The sequence below is a fragment of the Coregonus clupeaformis genome, chromosome 19, assembly GCF_020615455.1.
Source record: "Coregonus clupeaformis isolate EN_2021a chromosome 19, ASM2061545v1, whole genome shotgun sequence".
NCBI classification, from domain to species: domain Eukaryota; kingdom Metazoa; phylum Chordata; class Actinopteri; order Salmoniformes; family Salmonidae; genus Coregonus; species Coregonus clupeaformis.
Genome location: NC_059210.1, coordinates 1131487 through 1152383, shown reverse-complemented (window position 1 = coordinate 1152383; position 20897 = coordinate 1131487). Strand labels below are relative to the sequence as shown.

The 20897-nt window shown below is 43.2% G+C and overlaps 1 protein-coding gene across 3 annotated transcripts in view; it reads right to left on the bottom strand.

Moving 5' to 3' along the window:
• Window positions 1-384: 384 nt before the first annotated feature.
• LOC121554752 (TBC1 domain family member 14) overlaps window positions 385-20897 on the bottom strand; it is a 75463-nt gene continuing 54950 nt past the window's right edge. For all 3 annotated transcript variants that reach the window (XM_041868491.2, XM_041868492.1, XM_041868493.2), the window contains 9 exons: window positions 16228-16310; window positions 14141-14365; window positions 11911-11994; window positions 11524-11618; window positions 7510-7581; window positions 4544-4672; window positions 4108-4217; window positions 1748-2006; window positions 385-1371 (listed from right to left, as the gene is read on the bottom strand). In XM_041868491.2, coding sequence (XP_041724425.1) covers window positions 1315-1371; window positions 1748-2006; window positions 4108-4217; window positions 4544-4672; window positions 7510-7581; window positions 11524-11618; window positions 11911-11994; window positions 14141-14365; window positions 16228-16310 — 1114 coding nt within the window. In that variant the 3' untranslated portion in view covers window positions 385-1314. The remainder of the gene's footprint in view (window positions 1372-1747; window positions 2007-4107; window positions 4218-4543; window positions 4673-7509; window positions 7582-11523; window positions 11619-11910; window positions 11995-14140; window positions 14366-16227; window positions 16311-20897) is intronic.

The following is a 20897-nucleotide window of genomic DNA, read 5'->3' as shown; positions in this document are numbered from 1 at the left end:
CTCTTTGAAGAGGGTTGGTAAAATGTTTATTTAAAAAGTGAACCGTATGGGCCTCCCGAGTGGCGCAGCGTTCTAAGGCCCTGCATCGCAGTGCTTGAGCCGTCACTACAGACCCGGGTTTGATCCTAGGCTGTGTCACAAGACATGGGACCGGGAGTCCCATAGGGCGGTGCACAATTGGCCTAGTGTCGTCCAGGTTAGGGGAGGGTTTGGCCGGTGGGGCTTTACTTGGCTCATCGCGCTCTAGCGACTCCTTGTGGCAGGCCGGGCACCTGCAAGCTGACTTCGGTCATCAGTTGAACGGTGTTTCCTCCGACACATTGGTGCTGGTGTTAAGGAGCGCGGTTTGATGGGTCATGTTTCGGAGGACGCACGACTCGACCTTCGCCTCTCCCAAGCCCGTTGGGGAATTGCAGCGATGAGACAAGATTGAAATTGGGAGAAAAAAGGGGTAAAATACAAAGAAAAATATATTTCTTTAAAAAGTGAACCGTAACATTATAGTGCCTCTAACAACACTACATAATTTGTTGCATTTCAGATTAATCTTCATAAGAATAAAAACCAATTCACTACCCCCTCCTTTCAAGCCGATGAACCGTTGTCCCCAAATCACAAACGGCCACGGCTTCTCCTTGGGAGTCTTTCCTTCATAGAATAGTGCGGACACAAATAGAAACAAACAAACGGAAAACAAGCGAATAAACGGCAAACTAATTAAAAAGACATTGAAACCACATTAGACCAAACAAAAATAACTAAAAGGCTAACAGTAAAAAAGTCAGCCGATTTGTAGGAATGACCAACAGCAACGGAGGCTTGGAATAGAGGTAGAAAGGGAGGGGAAAGTGAGAAATAGGAGAGAGAGAGACAGGGAGAGAGGAGTGAAAAGTGAGAGAAAGAGGGAGGAGAGATCGAGAGAAAGAGAGGAACTAGCATCCCTGCTATAGAAATATGGGAGAGTACAGTACTTTCGAGAGCATCATTCTTCTGCCCGGTTCGATTTGGGGGACACAGCATGTGTTGGTGGTGGGTTATAATAAGTCCTTGTCCCCCCTTACCCCAGTCTTTTCCAGACCTCCAGGGTCTCTGCTCCATAAACCAGGTCCAGGGGGAACACAGTGGCTGATTTTCCTCATCCCTGAGTGCTCCGAGCCTGGGGTAGGTCCATCCCAGGGAGGGCATGTCTATCTGGGGCCTAGAGGGCAGCTCTCACACACCGCCTGGCCTGGGTCCAGCGTTTCATAAGGTCAGGTGGAGTACTGGGTTAGAGAATGTGCTAGTGTCTGTTGTTTTGCTCCTGGATAACTGGACTCAGTGCTTTAGGACTGGACTGTTCCGCTCCTGCTCCTTCTGTAAGGCCTGAAGAACCTGAGGACACCAGAGGAGAAACAAGGAAACATCAGTCATGTTAAACAGGGAGCATTGAGTTCATATCATACTCAAAAGGAAGAAGCATGGTGCAATCTCATTTATTCAATCACATAGGAAAGGGTTTCCAGGAAATTCCATCAAGCCTCATTCTTTAGAATGCTGTACATAGGCAGTGTTGCTAACCAACAAAGCACAAACCCAGAGTTGACATAAGTGTCCTTTCCCCCACCTTCCGAACTCTGTTGCGCCGCACCTGAAATAATGTATATTTTCAAGATACTATTTTGAAGTCAGCTGCCTCAGAGGGCTTCTTAGCACATCCCTCCTAAAAACAAAAATCGAGGAAATCAGATGTCTATTTGTGTCATCTCACCTGCGCCCATTTCCTGTTCTTGCTGGTCATGTGGACGGCGTGGATGTGTGAGAAGAGCTGTTCGGGGGGGATGTGGTCGGGCAGGCGGGTGAGGAACTGGGCGTTGTGGATGAAGTCCATGCGGGTCAACACGTCTTCGTACAGGCGCAGGATGCCCAGGGCCACCCGGAACAGGAACTCGTCACCGTCACGACAGAACACGTCCCACACCCGACACGCCAGGTCCAACGGCAGCGACTTACTGTACAGGGTGAAGATCCTATATATAGATAGATAGATGAAAGAGAGAGAAGAGCGAGAGAGAAGAGAGAGAGAGCGACATACTTTATTTGGATACACCTTTCATATTGAAGCATTGAGGTACAAAGGTACAAAGAGACCATACAGATGCCTGGCGTTATTTTCACACAAACACATTCACGGACGGGAGTAGTCCATGGAGACATGGACGCAAACACACCAAGCATACACTAATGAGGACACAAGCACACACAGTCCTATGTGCGAAAATATAACAATGAGCAAGAGTCTGAGAAAGAGAATGCAGATAAGGACAATGGCATTTGAACAGATACGGCTCTGTAAATCAGCAAATTCCCAAACTATCTATAGATTAAATGTATTTTCCTGGGACACTTTTGTTTTATGGGATTTAGTGTCATGGTCCAATAGCTTATGATATTTCAGGTCTGCAGGGCTGCTTTCTTGACTTCCACCTCCCCTCATCTCTCAATCAGTGTATAAGTAACTGACGTGAAAACAGGAAGCTGTGTGGCGAGAGCACAGGTTGGGAGAGGAGACCACCAGTAAACCCACTCACACATCCTGTCTTCTCAGTACACAATAACACATTCTGAAGGGCAAAAATAACAGAAAAAAAAGTGACTACAAAATGAGTCAATATTTTAATCATATATTTTTTCATATTCATAAATGGTAGCCGATCTTATTTCAAAAATACAATACTGTTCAAAAGTTTGGGGTCACTTAGAAATGTCCTTGTTTTTGAAAGAAAAGCAATTTTTTTGTCCATTAAAATAACATCAAATTGATCAGAAATACAGTGTAGACATTGCTAATGTTGTAAATGGCTATTGTAGCTGGAAACGGCTGATTATTAATGGAATATCTACATAGGCCCATTATCAGCAACCATCAGTCCTGTGTTTTCCAATGGCACGTTGCATTTGCTAATCCAAGTTTATCATTTTAAAAAGGCTAATTTATCATTAGAAAACCCTTTTGCAATTATGTTAGCACAGCTGAAAACTGTTGTGCTGATTAAAGAAGCAATACAACTGGCCTTCTTGAGACTAGTTGAGTATCTGCAGCATCAGCAATTGTGGGTTCGATTACAGGCTCAAGATGGCCAGAAACAAATAACTTTCTTCTGAAACTAGTCAGTCTATTCTTGTTCTGAGAAATGAAGGCTATTACATGCGAGAAATTGCCATGAAACTGAAGATCTCGTGCAACGCTGTGTTCTACTCCCTTCACAGAACAGTGCAAACTGGCTCTAACCAGAATAGAAAGAGGAGTGGGAGGCCCCGGTGCACAACTAAGCAAGAGGACAAATACATTAGTGTCTAGTTTGAGAAACAGGCGCCTCACAGGTCCTCAACTGGCAGCTTCATTAAATAGCGCCCGCAAAACACCAGTCTCAACGTCAACAGTGAAGAGGCGACTCCGGGATGAACTCGTTGCAACTTTGCAACTGAAACTCGTTGCAAAGAAAAAGCCATATCTCAGACTGCCCATCTTAATCTTTTCTTTTTATTGTCCAGTCTGAGATATGGCTTTTTCTTTGCAACGAGTTTCAGAAGAAAGTTCTTTGTTTCTGGCCATTTTGAGCCTGTAATCGAACACACAATTGCTGATGCTCCCCAGATACTCAACTAGTCTCAAGAAGGCCAGTTTTATTGCTTCTATAATTAGCACAACAGTTTTCAGCTGTGCTAACATAATTGCAAAAGGGTTTTCTAATGATCAATTAGCCTTTTAAAATGATAAACTTGGATTAGCAAACACAACGTGCCATTGGAACACAGGACTGATGGTTGCTGATAATGGGCCTCTGTACGCCTATGTAGATATTCCATTAGAAATCAGCCGTTTCCAGCTACAATAGCCATTTTTAACATTAACAACGTCTATACTGTATTTCTGATCAATTTGATGTTATTTTAATGGACAAAAAAAATTGCTTTTCTTTCGAAAACAAAGACATTTCTAAGTGACGCCAAACTTTTGAACGGTAGAGTACATATTATACACATATTTTACATGAGAAAAAGGATTAAGAGAGAAAAAGAGAGAGGGAGAGAAAAAGAGAGGGAGAAAGAGATTGAGGTCTGACTTACCAGTCAATTAAATAAATATCGGGGGTCAAGTTGATTTCCTTGAAATGTACAAACAGCTTTGGTAGATTTTCTTCAAAGAACACTTCAAATGCTGCAAAGTACGTCAACATCTGAGGAGGTAGAAGCAAGAAGAAACAACTGAGTCAGATAGACCACATAGTCCTGATCTAGGAGCTATGACAGACACATGTTGTAATAACATAGTAAGACATGGCTACAGTTGCGAACAGGGTGCCAAGTGCTATGATTGCGGTGGTGTATTGTGTAACTCAGTGCCAACAGGGTGTGCAGGCTTTTGTTCCAGCCCAGCACAAACACCAAATCCAATTAACTTACTAACTAACTAACTGAGTGTGTGTGTGTGTGTGTGTGTGTGTGTGTGTGTGTGTGTGTGTGTGTGTGTGTGTGTGTGTGTGTCTGACTAAACTATACTCACAAGGCTGTGGTCCACTCTGAAGAAGGCCATCTGACAGGGCTTGTTCAGCAGGTTGGCGAAAGCTATGAAGGCGTCCGATGTGTCCAGGTTGAGGATCAGCACCGCCGCGATGAACGACATGCCCTGCACCTGAACCCCCAGGGAGGAACAAGTGTATGTTAGTAGCGCTACAGTGCTGTAGCTATGATGATCTACTGTATCTCAGAACGCTTAACACAGAGCTACAGTGTGTTAGTGACGTTTACGGTTATAGTAGTGGGGTGGTGTTAGGAGCCTTACTATGAGGACTAGTCATAATGCAAAGGGGAAAAGGAGATTCTATAACACTTAACCTGAACTCTCCATCTATCCTAAGGCCTTCAATGTATCCTAAGGCCTGACATACATGGTCAGTCCAGGGGTGTATAGTACAAAGCAGGATCAATTTGTTAGCCAGTTAACTTTCATAAACAACCAGAAATAACTGTTGATTTCTGGTTCATTAAGAAAGCTAAACATAGATATGCGTTTTTGGTTGTTGAGTCAATTAGACCATGTCCATTTCAAGGTTATTTCAGAATACTTAGGCCAGAGGCTAACTCATTGATCTTGCTTTGTAGAATACTCCTCCAGAAGTCAAGATCCATTTCTCTGTAAACACACTGTGTGCTGTTTCTCAGCATGGCTGTGGTGTGGTGCAGCCACAGTAAACAGCTCTAGCAGGGTATACTGACTAGAGGCATTTACCACATACTGTCAACTCATTTCATTAGACTCAAAGGCAATAACAAATGAGCTGAAAAGTGGGCTTAGTAATCTGATAGTTCTACTGTGTGGAAGGTTCCAGGAGCATGATGAGGAATGCAACCAAAAGAGATAGAAACAGCTAGGTCAGTGCTGCATTGGAATACACAGATGTAAGCACATAAACATACATACAGAGAAAGGGCCAGGTGGGGTGGGCAAAAACAGTACCAGTCAAAAGTTAGGACACACCTACTCATTCAAGGGATTTTCTCTATTTTTACTATTTTCTGCATTGTAGAATAATAGTGAAGGCATCAAAACTATGAAATAACACATATGGAATCATTTAGTAACCAAAAAAGTGTTAAACAAATCAAAATATATTTTATATTTCAGATTCTTCAAAGTAGCCACCCTTTGCCTTGATGACAGCTTTGCACACTCTTGGCATTCGCTCAACCAGCTTCATGAGGTAGTCACCTGGAATGAATTTCAATTAACAGGTGTGCCTTGTTAAATGTTAATTTGTGGAATTTCTTTCCTTCTTAATGCGTTTGAGCCAATCAGTTGTGTTGTGACAAGGTAGGGTTGGTGTACAGAAGATAGCCCTATATGGTAAAATACCAAGTCCATATTATGGCAAGAACAGCTCAAATAAGCAAAGAGAAACGACAGTCCATCATTACTTTAAGACATGAATGTCAGTCAATCCGGAACATTTCAAGAACTTTGAAAGTTTCTTCAAGTGCAGTCGCAAAAACCATCAAGCGCTATGATGAAACTGGCTCTCATGAGGACCTCCACAGGAAAGGAAGACCCAAAGTTACATCTGCTGCAGAGGATAAGTTCATTAGAGTAACCAGCCTCAGAAATTGCAGCCCAAATAAATGCTTCACAGAGTTCAAGTAACAGACACATCTCAACATCAACTGTTCAGAGGAGACTGCGTGAATCAGGCCTTCGTGGTCAAATTCTTGCAATGAAATCACTACTAAAGGACACCAATAATAAGAAGAGACTTGCTTGGGCCAAGAAACACGAGCAATGGACATTAGACCAGTGGAAATCTGTCCTTTGGTCTGATGAGTCCAAATTTGAGATTTCTGGTTCCAACCGCCATGTCTTTGTGAGACGCAGAACAGGTGAACGGATGATCTCTGCATGTGTGTTTCCCACCATGAAGCATGGAGGAGGAGGTGTGATGGTGCTTTGCTGGTGACACTGTCGGTGACTTATTTAGAATTCAAGGCACACTTAACCAGCATAGCTACCACAGCATTCTGCAGCGATACGCCTCCCATCTGGTTTGCGCTTAGTGGGACTATCATTTGTTTTTCAACAGGACTATGACCCACAACACCTCCAGGCTGTGTAAGGGCTATTTTACCAAGAAGGAGAGTGATTGAGTGCTGCATCAGATGACCTGGCCTCCACAATCCCCCGACCTCAACCCAATGGAGATGGTTTGGGTTGAGTCGGACGGCAGAGTGAAGGAAAAGCAGCCAACAAGTGCTCAGCATATATGGGAACTGACAGTTGGACGGTGAAGCTGGTTGAGAGAATGCCAAGAGTGTGCAAAGCTGTCATCAAGGCAAAGGGTGGCTACTTTGAAGAATCTAAAATCTAAAATATATTTTGATTTGTTTAACACTTTTTTGGTTACTACATGATTCCATATGTGTTATTTAATAGTTTTGATGTCTTCACTATTATTCTACAATGTAGAAAATAGTAAAAATAAAGAAAAACCCTTGAATGAGTAGATGTGTCCAAACTTTTGACTGGTACTGTATATCAGAAAGGTATGACTCATCTTGTTGGAGCGATGGAGGCCTGCTGCTCGTCTCTCTCAGACACTACAAATACTGGCTGTTACATAGAGCAGAGAGGCTTGTCCCAAATGACAACCTATACCCTATATAGTGCCCTACTTTTGACCAGGGCCCATAGGGCTCTAGTTAAAAGTAGTGCAGTATATAGAGAATAGGGTACCATTTGGGACAAAACCCTAGGCTAACGTATGACTCACAGCCACTTCGTTTATAGCCTAAGATACAGTGCTTTTCTATGACCTTACACCATAGGACTGAGATCGAAGGAATGGTTTCTGATAAAGCACTTATTGTGTAGGGGCCCCTTCTGCTTCTGACGAAAGGCATTAATACTGAGATACTTCGCATTCACACAAAGGCACAGACGTAGACCAATGAGGAATTCATAAAGTGTGTGTGTGTACTTACGTAGCCAACGTCTGGCCTATAGCAGGTGTATGCTCCCAGGATGCTGTGCAGCACGTCGTAGTATGGACCTCCCTGTCCAAACACAGCAGGAATTTTAACACCTTAAATTATTTTCTTCTGCTAATTACCATTGAAAAAAACAGACTGAATACCAGGGTGTCTTCACTGACATTTTCAATCTTGCCTTGTCTTTGTAATCCCAACATGTTTCAAGCTGACCACCATTGTCCCTGTTCCCAAGAGCTCCAAGGTAACCTGTCTAAATGATCGATCACATTGTATCACTCACATCTGTAATTATGAAGCGCTTTGAAAGGCTGGTCATGATACACATCAACACCATCATCCCAGACAACCTGGACCCATCCCAATTCGCATACAGATCCACATATAATGCTATTTCAATTGCACTTCACACTGCTCCCTCCCACTCGGACAAGAGGGGAAATAACTGTGAGAATGCTGTTCATAGACTACAGCTCAGTGTTCAAAACCATAGACCCCTCCAAGCTCATCACTAAACTGGGGACCCTGGGACTGAACACCTCCCTCTGTAACTGGATCATGGACTCGCCTGATGGGACAGCTCCAGGTGGTGAGGGTAGGCAACAACACCTCCGCCACACTGACCCTCAACACAGGGGCCCCTCAAGGGTGTGTGCTTAGTCCCCTCCCGTACTCCCTGTTCACCCACAACTGTGTGGGTTGTGGGTGAAGTTTGCTGTCAACACAACGTCGGTAGACCTGATCACAGACAGCGATGAGACAACCTACAGGGAGGAGGTCAGAGATTTGGCAGTGTGGTGCCATGACAACAACCTCTCCCTCAACGTCAGTAAGATCAGTAAGACAGGATAAAGAGGGCTGAGCATGCCCCCATCCACACCGACAGGGCTGTACTGGAGCGGATCGAAAGCTTGAAGTTCCTTGGCATCCACATCACTAAGGAATTAACATGGTCCACACACACCCACACAGTCGTGAAGAGGGCACGACAGGGCCTCCTCCCACTCAGGAGGCTGAAAAGATTTGCCATGGGCCCTCGGATCTAAGGCTGTGGCGGTCACGAAATTTCGTCAGCCGGTGAATGTCAAGCAAATAACTGTCGGTCTCCCAGTAATTGACCGTTAATTAACATAAACACATTTAGCATCACCTGGCTTCCACACATAGCCTACAAGCCACTGATGCAGACATTTGGAACATCTACATTTTAAAAAGTCTAATAAATCCATGTAATATAGCCTACACCTTCACAATAAACCCATTATTTATTTTAGACAGGTCTAAAGAAACATGATATGAAGAAAATGTAGTCTATTTCAGATGAACAGAATAGCATACTCTGAGTTGTCTTTATGTTAGGTCCTGATCTGGCTATGCCATATGGCTGTGGGCTACACTAGTTCATTTAGCAGACAAGATTTGCTTAGAATTCCGTGGCATTATTTTAGATTATTTTATAGTATGAAGAATACTGAACAAAGCTGAATAAAATAGAAAGGATATTTCTCCAAACGATTTGAGGGAGTGCACACATGCGGCTATTCTGTGTTGTGCGGTTAACAAAGAAATAGGTACTCACTCCTATATGTTTAATTTAGAGTTATTAAATGTAACTTTAGTTGTTCTACAAACGTTGGGCAATATATTTAGATTTTTAATACATTATAGGGCTGCACGATGCGACTAATGATGATTTGAAAAAAGTCACTTGAAAAGGCATGAGCTCTGCTTTGCTTTTTTGCGCAGGCTGTACACACTTCGTCAGTCTCTCATTCACAATTTGAGAAGCACTTGATAATGTCTTGATTTTCCCGGCGGCATCCCCTTTGTGTGGCCATAATGCACCCTAAAAGAATCCATGCCTTTTGCAGCCCTTCTCCCTGAGTGCTGCCGGCTCCGTAGCACCTCTCATCTCACTCACACCGCTCTCCATCACGTGATCGGGTCTTTCTCACAGGCTACAAGTGAAGAGACACATCGGGGATGCAACGGCGCGCGTCCTTATCCAATACCGAGGTGCATATTGAAGATATTTTAAGAACTGTCCACATTTACTTTCGTCAGCCAACAAGATGAGTAGACCTAACGAACAGCAAAAGCACTAGCCTATATCAATCTACTATCCCCCATAGTACAAAAATCGACCTATTCTGTGACGAGAAATAAATATTCCAAACATAGTCTGGGACAGTTGTGGGATGCGATAGATCCCAAATTAATACAACCACTAGTATCAAAAAAATATTATTTACGCAATGAGGCTGATGCAACAGATCAGAATGTTTAGCTTAACATGTTGATAAACTATTAGGCTATTTCTTCACATTATAAGCGCAGCAATGCGGACACGGCAGTAGGCTATAAACACGAATGTTCCATTCGCGGGAAAACACCATTATCAAAAGTGACCACAAATGCGATTATGCGTGTAATGCTTTTATTATAAAGGTGCATATTTATGGTGAAAATTAACTTCCCCAAACTTGTAAGTCACGCACTGCATACAGTATTGTATGCCAGTTAGGCTCTACACCCGTTGTAAAGCGGATTAATGTGTTTAATTTTAAGAAGTTATTTGGCCACTTTAGTTGTGATACAAACCTTATCAAAACATATAGGCCTATGGGCTAGGCTACATGAGGTGTGGGACTATGATTCGAAAAAGTCACCAAAAAAAGGCATTGTTTCTTGCCTTAAGCTGGGCATCATTCACAAGTGATAATATATAATTCACAAGTGATAGGCTAATATTGTAACCCATCAGACTATTCTTAAACTTAAACTTGTCTTTACATATATTAAATAATATATGTGTGAATGTAATTTTGATTTAGAATGGACCATTATCATGCACCGGTCTCGAAACAGGGGCAGGGGAAAAAAATACATGTCATCTCTGCACTTAAATAGCGAATGGAGGACGCTTTTCCTGTGGTTAATTTTCATGCCAGCCAGGTAGGCTATACTCCTGTTGTAAAGATAAGCAATGTGCTTAATATTTGCTTAATATTAGGAAAGTTGAGAAATAAATATAGTAGGCCTAGCCTATAGAAAGCTGATGGGATCCTCCTCTTTTTAGTAGAGGCCATCACTCTGTTTTCTGCCGCAATTGCATAGCCTATTGAAATGTTGCGCAACATGAGCACATGGGCTCTCATTAAGTGTTTGATTAGATTTTCGATTACATTTGCATTGATGTCAGAGTGATTAGAGGGACAATAGAGTGCTGAGTACCAGGCAGTTAGCAAGTTTGGTAGGCTACTAATGCCCAACAGCATCAGAGCTTGGAGAAGCCGAATTACCGTGCCTAAATGGTCACGTGGAATTTGACTGCCTTCATGACTCTTGACCGCCGGTGTGTTGCGGTAATACGGTCAACGCAACAGCCCTACTCAGATCTTTAAAAAGTTCTACAGCTGCACCATTGTGAGCATCTTGACTGGCTGCATCATCGCTTGGTATGGAAAATGCACCACCCATGACCGCAAAGCACTACAGAGGATGATGCAGACAGCCCAGTACATCACTGGAGCCGAGCTCCCTGCCATCCAGGACCTCTGTATCAGGTGGTGTCAGAGAAAGGGACAGAAAATTGCCTAAGACTCCAGCCACCCAACCCATAGACTGTTCAATCTGCTTCCGTCTGGCAAACAGTACATGAGCATCAGCTCTTGGACCAACAGGCTTCGAGACAGCTTCTACCCCCAAGCTAAATAGTTAATTCATGGTCACCCGGACTATGTGCACTGACTCTATATGCACACTCACAATACTATATATACACACACTCCCACAAAACCCACACACATTCACTTACACTACATACGCACACACACATTCCGACAACAAACACAAACACATACACACACAGACCAATTCATTTAATTTTATCTACTGAATAAAGTGATAATCTAGAGTGTTCATATATTATTAGTATTAGTAGTAGTAGTAGTAGTAGTAGTAGTATATTATTTAATAAACAGTTGTGGTTGTTGTTCTGCCATTGACCTGTTGGAAGATACAGAGGTGTGGGAAGGTTCTGGAGATGTCCAGTTTAATCAGCTCCAGACTGGCCTCTCTGTCCGCCAGAGACAAACCTGCATCTACACACGCACGCACAAACACAGGGACAGGGAAGATAGAAGAACATGTTAGAAACACATTGAATCATTCAACAATCACACGTTTCTTTATGTTCTGTAACATTCTGCAGGCTATTTTAGAATCCATGTGAGTCAGATTGAAATTCTCCACCACTTGTAAGACAGGTCAAACGTTTCCAATAGCACTTCAGAAAAAGAAGGGGATAAAGAAATGAAAGGATGAAAAGAGAAAGAAGAATATATACTCCCAATAAATCCTAATGTATCAATCAATCAATCAATCAATCACTACCTTCAGCCTCTGGTTCAGTGGGTGGTGCAGTAGGCATAGATTTCCACTTCTCCCTTGCCCTGGCCAGACAGATGTTAAACAGCTCTGTGGACAAATAGAATACATCACAACTTTAGGCCTGTTATTACACATACACACAGATATAAGCCCACGCACGCATGCACACACAGACGCACGCACACACACAAAATAAAACCTGCCCTTGAGCCAATTAACATTGGAGTAAATCACAGACCGGGACTACGCCAATGACAGTAATGCTATCTAAAAGCCTTCTGCTGCAGCACATCAAGCCTGAATACATTCCCAAAGAGCTATTCAGTGTCTCAATGGTGCTGTGCTTATCTACTGGCCTTCTCCTAGACCTGGCGCTGCCCTCTAGTGAGGAGTAATTGAATCTGTGTAATGAGATATTTCTACATAATAGACCATGGCACCATATAGGGAATAGGGTGCTATTTGGGACACAGGCCATGCCTCATTCACAACCCTGAGTCACCTTGTGATGAAGTTAGCAAAGCTGGTATACTGGTATTCGGCTCTTTATGGAAGAACAAGAGACTTTACAGACCAATATTGTCTCTGTATTATGAACCCTAACTAGCACTAGCTATGCCTCGCCCACATGACCATGTGTAGATAAAGGGACTGTGGAACAGCGGCGAGAAACTCAGATGGACATTTCCGATTGAAATCCTCATTCTTTCTTCTATCTGTAGAACTCTGGTGAAGGCCAAGAGTCAAAACTTGGTTTTTACTTGTACACAATAAATAAGCTTTCATTGTCCTCCGAGGGTTGCTGAATCTGTACTTCTGTACTTATTTCCCAGAGCAATAGATGAATGCATTCATATTGTATTGGAGGTATATATGTAGATCAATGGCTCTTGGTTTAGCTCTGCTCATAGACAGATGGAATAGTTTAGGTATTCAGAAAAGCAGTGGCATATGAGTCAGGGGTTTTTTCTGGATCAAAAAGTGGTGGGCGTGGCAATGGGTGCGGTCGGCGCAGCTGAATTTCAGAGAACATTTTAGAGGCCCCCATCTTGGCGGTGTAGAGAAATGTTTGGCATTTTTAAGTCCAATTTCCTGCAATTCTACACATTCCTCCATGGAGCCGAGAGACATTTTTGCAGTTTTAAAGCTAATTTCCTGCAATTATACATATTTTGCCTTGGAGCCGAGAGAAAATGTTGCAGTTTTAAAGTTAATTTCCTGCAATTCTATGCATTTTGCCATGACTAATGCTGTGTTCTTTTGCTCAAACATAACAAAAATCAATACTGTTAAATTCCTTATTTTTGGAATTGTCAATTCTCCCTGATTGTCTACCTTCTATTTTGGTAATTGTTAGTTCTCAAATAATATATTAATAAAACAATTAAGGTCCATTATGTTTTCTACATACTTTAAATCAGGTTTTAGTCGTTTAAGTTTACACTGAAAACGTTTTTCCATCCCGAAAATTCATTACAAAAACACTGTTTGGACATAGGCGACCGTAAATAACGCTCCAAGTATTTAAAAAAAACAGAAAAATCCCTGTGAGTATACATAAGAGGGAGTGATATAGGTTGATTAGTATGGTTATTATAGTGCCATGTAGCTCACCTCAGGAGTTAGGGGGGCTTATCTGCAAGTCCCTCTGAGGGATTTTCACCTCAGTAGTGCAAATGTGTGAGAGAGAGAAGAGAGAGAGCGCACACACACACACACACACACACACACACACACACACACACACACACACACTGCAAGTCTGTGTGGAGGTATTAATATGAAGATTCCAGTGAAAGTGAAGGGCACGTATTTGCGTGTGTGTCCAGTTGAATCGGAGTCAGAGTGAACTAATTGGGATGCTGGTCGTTCTCTCTTGTATCAGCAGAGCATTCAGCCGTGTACCTTCCCTCTTCCTCTTCAATCTATCTTTGGTGTTGTAACTGAATTACACAGACCAAGACAAATTGTCAATTTATAAGACCACTGCGCGTGTCACATTGATACACGATTCCATTTGGTTTGGCCGTCACAACCAAAATGGGCCACCAGAGGGGGTGGTTTTTCAATGACATGCTGAAATTAAGACCGCCGGTATATACAGTATTATAAGTTCTCTCTTTCCCTCGCACATACGCACCCCGGGTGTGATATGTGATATGAGGTGTGTATAATTCAGTGCAGTCTCTCTCATGCCTACAGTGAGAGGTGTGTGTGTGCGGGCGTGTAGTACCGTGGGTGATGTTGAGCTCGTTGCCCACCGCCAGGCTCCAGACCTTGCCCCTGACGCTTGGGGGCACTCCCTGCCACCAGAGCTCCCTGACCCGCCGAGATGTGCACATGGCACTCCAGTTGGGCAGAATCTCCTGGTTCCAGGTCAGGGCGGCGTTGCCTATGCTCTCCTCCAGCTTGCACCTGTCCTCCAGCTGCTTCCTCCTCTTCTGGGCCTCCTTGAGCTCTACAGAGGGAGGGAACGAGGGAGGGAGGAAAGAGTGTGTTAGACAACATTATAATAGAAACATGTGGTCCTCTGTAGCTCAGTTGGTACAGCGTGGTGCTTGCAACGCCAGGATAGTTGGCCTGATTCCCAGGACCATCCATATGTTTAAAAACAATTGCACGCATGACAGTAAGTGACTTTCGATAAAAACATCCACTCAATGCCATTATATTATTACATTTGAAGTATTACAGTGCATTCAGAAAGTATTCAGACCCCTTCTCCAAAAAATGTTACATTACAGCCTTATTCTAAAATTGATTAAATAGTTTTTTTTCCCCCTGAACAATCTAAACACAATACCCCATAATGACAAAGCGAAAACAGGTTTTTAGAAATGTTCTGGTTAAGGTACCAAAACATTTCTGCAGCATTGAAGGTCCCCAAGAACACAGTGGCCTCCATCATTCTTAAATGGAAGAAGTTTGGAACCACCAAGACTCTTCCTAGAGCTGGCTGCCCGGCCAAACTGAGCAATTGGGGGAGAAGGGCATTGGTCAGGGAGGTGACCAAGAATCCGATGGTCACTCTGACAGAGCTCCAGAGTTCCTCTGTGGAGATGGGAGAACCTTCCAGAAGGACAACCATCTCTGCAGCACTCCACCAATCAGGCATTTATGGTAGAGTGGCCAGACGGAAGCCACTCCTCAGCAAAAGGCACATGACAGCCCGCTTGGAGTTTGCCAAAAGGCACCTAAACGACTCTCAATGAAACCAAGATTGAACTCTTTGGCCTGAATGCCAAGCGTCACGTCTGGAGGAAACCTGGCACCATCCCTACGGTGAAGCATGGTGGTGGCAGCATCATGCTGTAGGGATGTTTTTCAGCGGCAGGGACCAGGAGACTAGTCAGGATTGAGGGAAAGATGAATGGAGCAAAGTACAGGGAGATCCTTGATGAAAACCTGCTCCAGAGCACTCAGGACCTCAGACTGGGGCGAAGGTTCACCTTCCAACAGGACAACGACCCTAAGCACACAGCCAAGACAACGCAGGAGTGGCTTCGGGACAAGTCTCTGAATGTCCTTGAGTGGCCCAGCCAGAGCCCGGACTTGAACCCAATCTAACACATCTGGAGAGACCTGAAAATAGCTGTGCAGCAACGCTCCCCATCCAACCTGACAGCGCTTGAGAGGGTCTGCAGAGAAGAATGGGAGAAACTCCCCAAACACAGGTGTGCCAAGCTTGTAGCGTCATACCCAAGAAGACTCGAGGCAGTAATCACTGCCAAAGGCGCTTCAATAAAGTACTGAGTAAAAGGTCTGAATACATATGTAAATGTGATAACCAGTTTTTGCTTTGTCATTTTGGGTAGTGTGTAGATTGATGAGGGGGAAAAACTATTTAAGACATTTCAGAATAAGGCTGTAACGTAACAAAATGTGGAAAAAGTAAAGGGGTCTGAATACTTTCCGAATGCACTGTATGTCACCATTATATACACTGTAGTATCCTTCTAAGACCACTGATCTGTAAGGATGTCATGGTTGAAACAGTATAGTGGGTACCCTTCCAGTCATTTTTCACGATGGAGAGCAGTCAAAATTGATCAGCTATTATAAAAGTATCCAAGGCTGCGTTTACACAGGCAGCCCAATTCAGATTTCTTTCCACAAATCAGATCAGCTAATTTTCCCAGTAATTGGGCAAAATATCAGAATTGGGCTGCCTGTGTAAACTAAAAAGCTGGAAACGCATTCCATTTCTTTTGACTATGAGTTGTCATGACAGAAAGGAGGATTTCTAAGAGCAGTGGGAGTGAGGGAATATCCATCTAAAATGGCCAGATATGATCCAGATGAATATATATAAATACACACCTCTCTTCTTGGCCTGGGCCACCATCTCCTCATACTGTTGTCTGTGTTTCTGGGCCTCCTCTGCAGGCTTCGCTGGCAGATTACTGCAACACAACACATCGCAGTGAGTGACTGTGGGTGAGTGTGTGTGAGGTTTGAACTCGGTGCCTTGCATTATTCATGGTGGTTGAGCTCGTGGTGTATTAGAGGTGAAGAAAGGCAATGAAAATGCGTGAGGGGGTGGAAAGGGAGAGACAGAGCGAGAACACATACACTTCTATCACCATTTTTGCACAGACACCACCTTACACTTGAACCTCTAAATATTCTATAGGTTTACACCCACCCACACACACACCTGCTTTACTGTGGAGTAAAGAAAGAGCGGGGCATTCAACTTTCAGTAGCCTCTCTCTACTATCCACTGTACCTAGCCTACCTCCCATATAATAGTTAGGAAACCATATAGGCTGGGATGAACAAGATAGAATGGTGCAGGGAAGAGAGACAGAAAAAAGAGAGCAAGAGAGAGAGGAAGAAAGAGTGCTGCTACTAGGTTCTCTCTACATGGTCCTGCTGCACTGCAGCTCGAGACAGAGAGGGGGGGGGAATATGTAAAGGTATAGTGCTGAGCGACTAGTGCTTCTTGAGGTCGGTTTGGTTTTGGTTTGATTATTACAAAATCGATTATCGATTTCAGTTCCGATAATTTTCTTAAAACGGTCCTGAAGAGTGAAAATCATGTTTTTCATCAAATTGGATGATATTTCCATGAAACCAATTCATAGTAGATTGAACCAAGTACGAAAAATGACTGTAGCTGGTAAATTGACAAAGTTGATCATAAAGTTACCGGTCCCCTCCCCCAATGTCAAACGCTTGGATTCAGGAGACAGGCATTACTTCCAGCATTATGCAAGTCATATAATTTTTTACTAATTTAAATATGTAACGCCCAGTGCTTGACTCGGACTGAAATAGGTAAGGTACTCATTTTGGGTGACGGTACAGTTCATATTTAGGTGCAGGAGCTCCACAATATATATGAGCTAATATTCTATAAGAGGAACAGGAGCTCAAGCAGTTGAACATTTTAGGCGACTGTACTCAAGACAAGCAGTGGTAACGCCTTAAACTCATCACGTGCACATCACAGGGCTTTGCTTACAAACAGTAAGATTGCTCAAGCAGAACATGGCTGGTAACTAACCCCTTTTCATCGGTCTTGTGACTTTTAGCGAGCAAGCTACTTACCAGCATGCCGGAAAAAGCACACTGTAACTGGATGGCATAGTGTTAATTTAACATTACACTATTTTCCGAAGAATGAAGACATCAGACAGCAGTGGCTGCTTTTCATTTCGGATGGACAGGCTGCACAAGAAATTATGATTATGTCACGCGTGTGCAGTGCACATTTCGAGCAAAGTTGCTTTATCAATTGAGGAGAACATTCCATGGGTCTTGCCAGGACGCTAATCCTGAAGACGGATGCTGTACCGTCATTAACAGTGGATCTGGGGGATGGCGGTATATCATCACAACCCCCCCAAAAAACGTACTATTCATCACTATCTTAAAAGTTTCACTCAATAATACGTGTTTGAACTAATTATTTACTACATACAGGAGTGGTCAGTACTGATGATGTTGACTTATGTCCTTATATGAACTGTAACAGTAAAATCTTTGAAATTGTTGCATGTTGCATTTATATTTTTGTTCAGTGTACATGATAATATGAAACTGTCTTTATATTTAAAATTGTCTTTATATTTCACTAAATGTTAGGTCCCACAGGCTGTCCCAACACATAATGACATGAAAGTGAATTCTGAGAGTAAAAGGCCCTTAATTGACTATAAAATGTTGTATTCTATACCCATTTGAAGAGAAACAAGTTATTAATGTGTGCTTGATAAGATTACAGATTCTCTCAGGAGGACCCTATAACTTTTTTGGGATCCCACATGGGTCCCCGACCCCCAGTTTGGGAACCACTTGTACTACTAACCTCTCTCCCTGATTGCTTCAATGCTTCCTCTCTCAGTGTATCTTTGCCTCCTTCATTACACCCTGACTCACCACTCTGTAAATAAAAGGTATTTTGTTATGAGAACTTATAGTAGCCCCTCTTTTGATTATAGCTAGCTTAACTTCAGTGAACTGCTCTTGCTGAGGTCAGGCACTGTTCAACGTTAGCTTCTAACTTCCTCCTTCTAGCCAGCTAGTTATAGCTAGCTACCTGGCTAACAGCCAGAGCCCTTGAGCTACCTAGCTAACGTTAGCTAGACATCTGACTGAAATATCAGTGACTATTTACCAGTTGTACACTCATTCTCTGAGAGTAAGGGGGGTTTTGTTTGGGGAGTCGAGGGATTTTGAAACAATTTCCACTGTCAGCGGCATCTCTCTGCCACTTGCCAATGTAGGTCTGGGCTGAGGAAGTTGGTTTGAATGGTGAATGAATGAGCTGCTAACAAGGCAAATCCGAGGGAGCAGGCGAACGTAACAAGCATACATGAATCATTCATGATGCCAGTCGTTCGCAGAGGTAGGCGCGATTATAACACAGATCAAGCCTTCTGAGCGTTGATCAACGCTGGGAATGCAATAAGTGGGTAAACGCTATTTCACAAATACAAATGTGCGTAAACTGTGTTTACGTGCCTTTATAACCTGGCAAAACCCATTTATAAACATCAATATCCTGCCAGGCAGAACTGAATCTACATTTGCCCGGCATTTTAGCTATCGATGTGACGTTTGGCGGCGCCTAATCAGTCAGTTCTGTACCTGCCTGGCTGAGTGGCAGTGTAGGTGGAATGAGCGAGCTCGCCTGGCAACCAGAGCCCGAAACACTTGAGGAAATATAACTCTGTAGTCTGCCTGGAAATTAATTTGCAAGACCAATACATTCTTCTGATTTTTTTCATATATAACATACTTTTCAAGGACCAACTTGAAAAAATGTCTGATTTTCAAGGTATTCCAGTACTTGAATTTCAGAGTGCCAAATTAAAGCCAAGTGGGTGACTGAAGCCTGCTTGATTGAAGCGGGGTACATGGGTCCCCCTCCTCTCCCACTCCCCTTCCCATCAATCTCTGTAGTTGGTTGCATTTCCTAAAGCCTAAGTAATTCACTTTTACGTGATATGATATCACATTTTGTTACAGTGAGGGAAAAAAGTATTTGATCCCCTGCTGATTTTGTACGTTTTCCCACTGACAAAGACTTGATCAGTATATAATTTTAATGTTAGGTTTATTTGAACAGTGAGAGACAGAATAAGAACAAAAAAATCCAGAAAAAAACGCATGTCGAAAATGTTATAAATTAATTTGCATTTTAAATGAGGGAAATAAGTATTTGACCCCTCTGCAAAACATGACTTAGTACTTGGTGGCAAAACCCTTGTTGGCAATCACAGGGGTCCGACGTTTCTTGTAGTTGGCCACCAGGTTTGCACACATCTCAGGAGGGATTTTGTTCCACTCCTCTTTGCAGATCTTCTCCAAGTCATTAAGGTTTCAAGGCTGACGTTTGGCAACTCGAACCTTCAGCTCCCTCCACAGATTTTCTATGGGATTAAGGTCTGGAGACTGGCTAGGCCACTCCAGGACCTTAATGTTCTTCTTCTTGAGCCACTCCTTTGTTGCCTTGGCTGTGTGTTTTGGGTCATTGTCATGCTGGAATAGCAATCCACAACCCATTTTCAATGCCATGGCTGAGGGAAGGAGGTTCTCACCCAAGATTTGAAGGTACATGGCCCCGTCCATCATCCCTTTGATGCGGTGAAGATGTCCTGTCCCATTAGCAGAAAAACACTGCCAAAGCATAATGTTTCCACCTCCATGTTTGACGGTGGGGATGGTGTTCTTGGGGTCATAGGCAGCATTCCTCCTCCTCCAAACACGGCAAGTTGAGTTGATGCCAAAGAGCTCCATTTGTGTCTCATCTAACCCCAACACTTTCACCCAGTTCTCCTCTGAATCATTCAGATGTTCATTGGCAAACTTCAGACGGGCATGTATGTGTGCTTTCTTGAGCAGGGGGACCTTGCGGGCGCTGCAGGATTTCAGTCCTTCACGGCGTAGTGTGTTACCAATTGTTTTCTTGGTGACTATGGTCCCAGCTGCCTTGAGCTCATTGACAAAATCCTCCGGTGTAGTTCTGGGCTGATTCCTCACCGTTCTCATGATCATTGCAACTCCACGAGGTGAGACCTTGCATGGAGCCCCAGGCCGAGGGGGCGATTGACAGTTATTTTGTGTTTCTTCCATTTGCGAATAATCGCACCAACTGTTGTCACCTTCTCACCAAGCTGCTTGGCGATGGTCTTGTAGCCCATTCCAGCCTTGTGTAGGTCTACAATCTTGTCCCTGACATCCTTGGAGAGCTCTTTGGTCTTGGCCATTGTGGAGAGTTTGGAATCTAATTGATTGATTGCTTCTGTGGACAGGTGTCTTTTATACAGGTAACAAGCTGAGATTATGAGCACTCCCTTTAAGAGTGTGCTCCTAATCTCAGCTCGTTACCTGTATAAAAGACACCTGGGAGCCAGAAATCTTTCTGATTGAGAGGGGGTCAAATGCTTATTTCTCTCATTAAAAAGCAAATCAATTTATAACATTTTTGACATGCGTTTTTCTGGATTTTGTTGTTGTTATTCTGTCTCTCACTGTTCAAA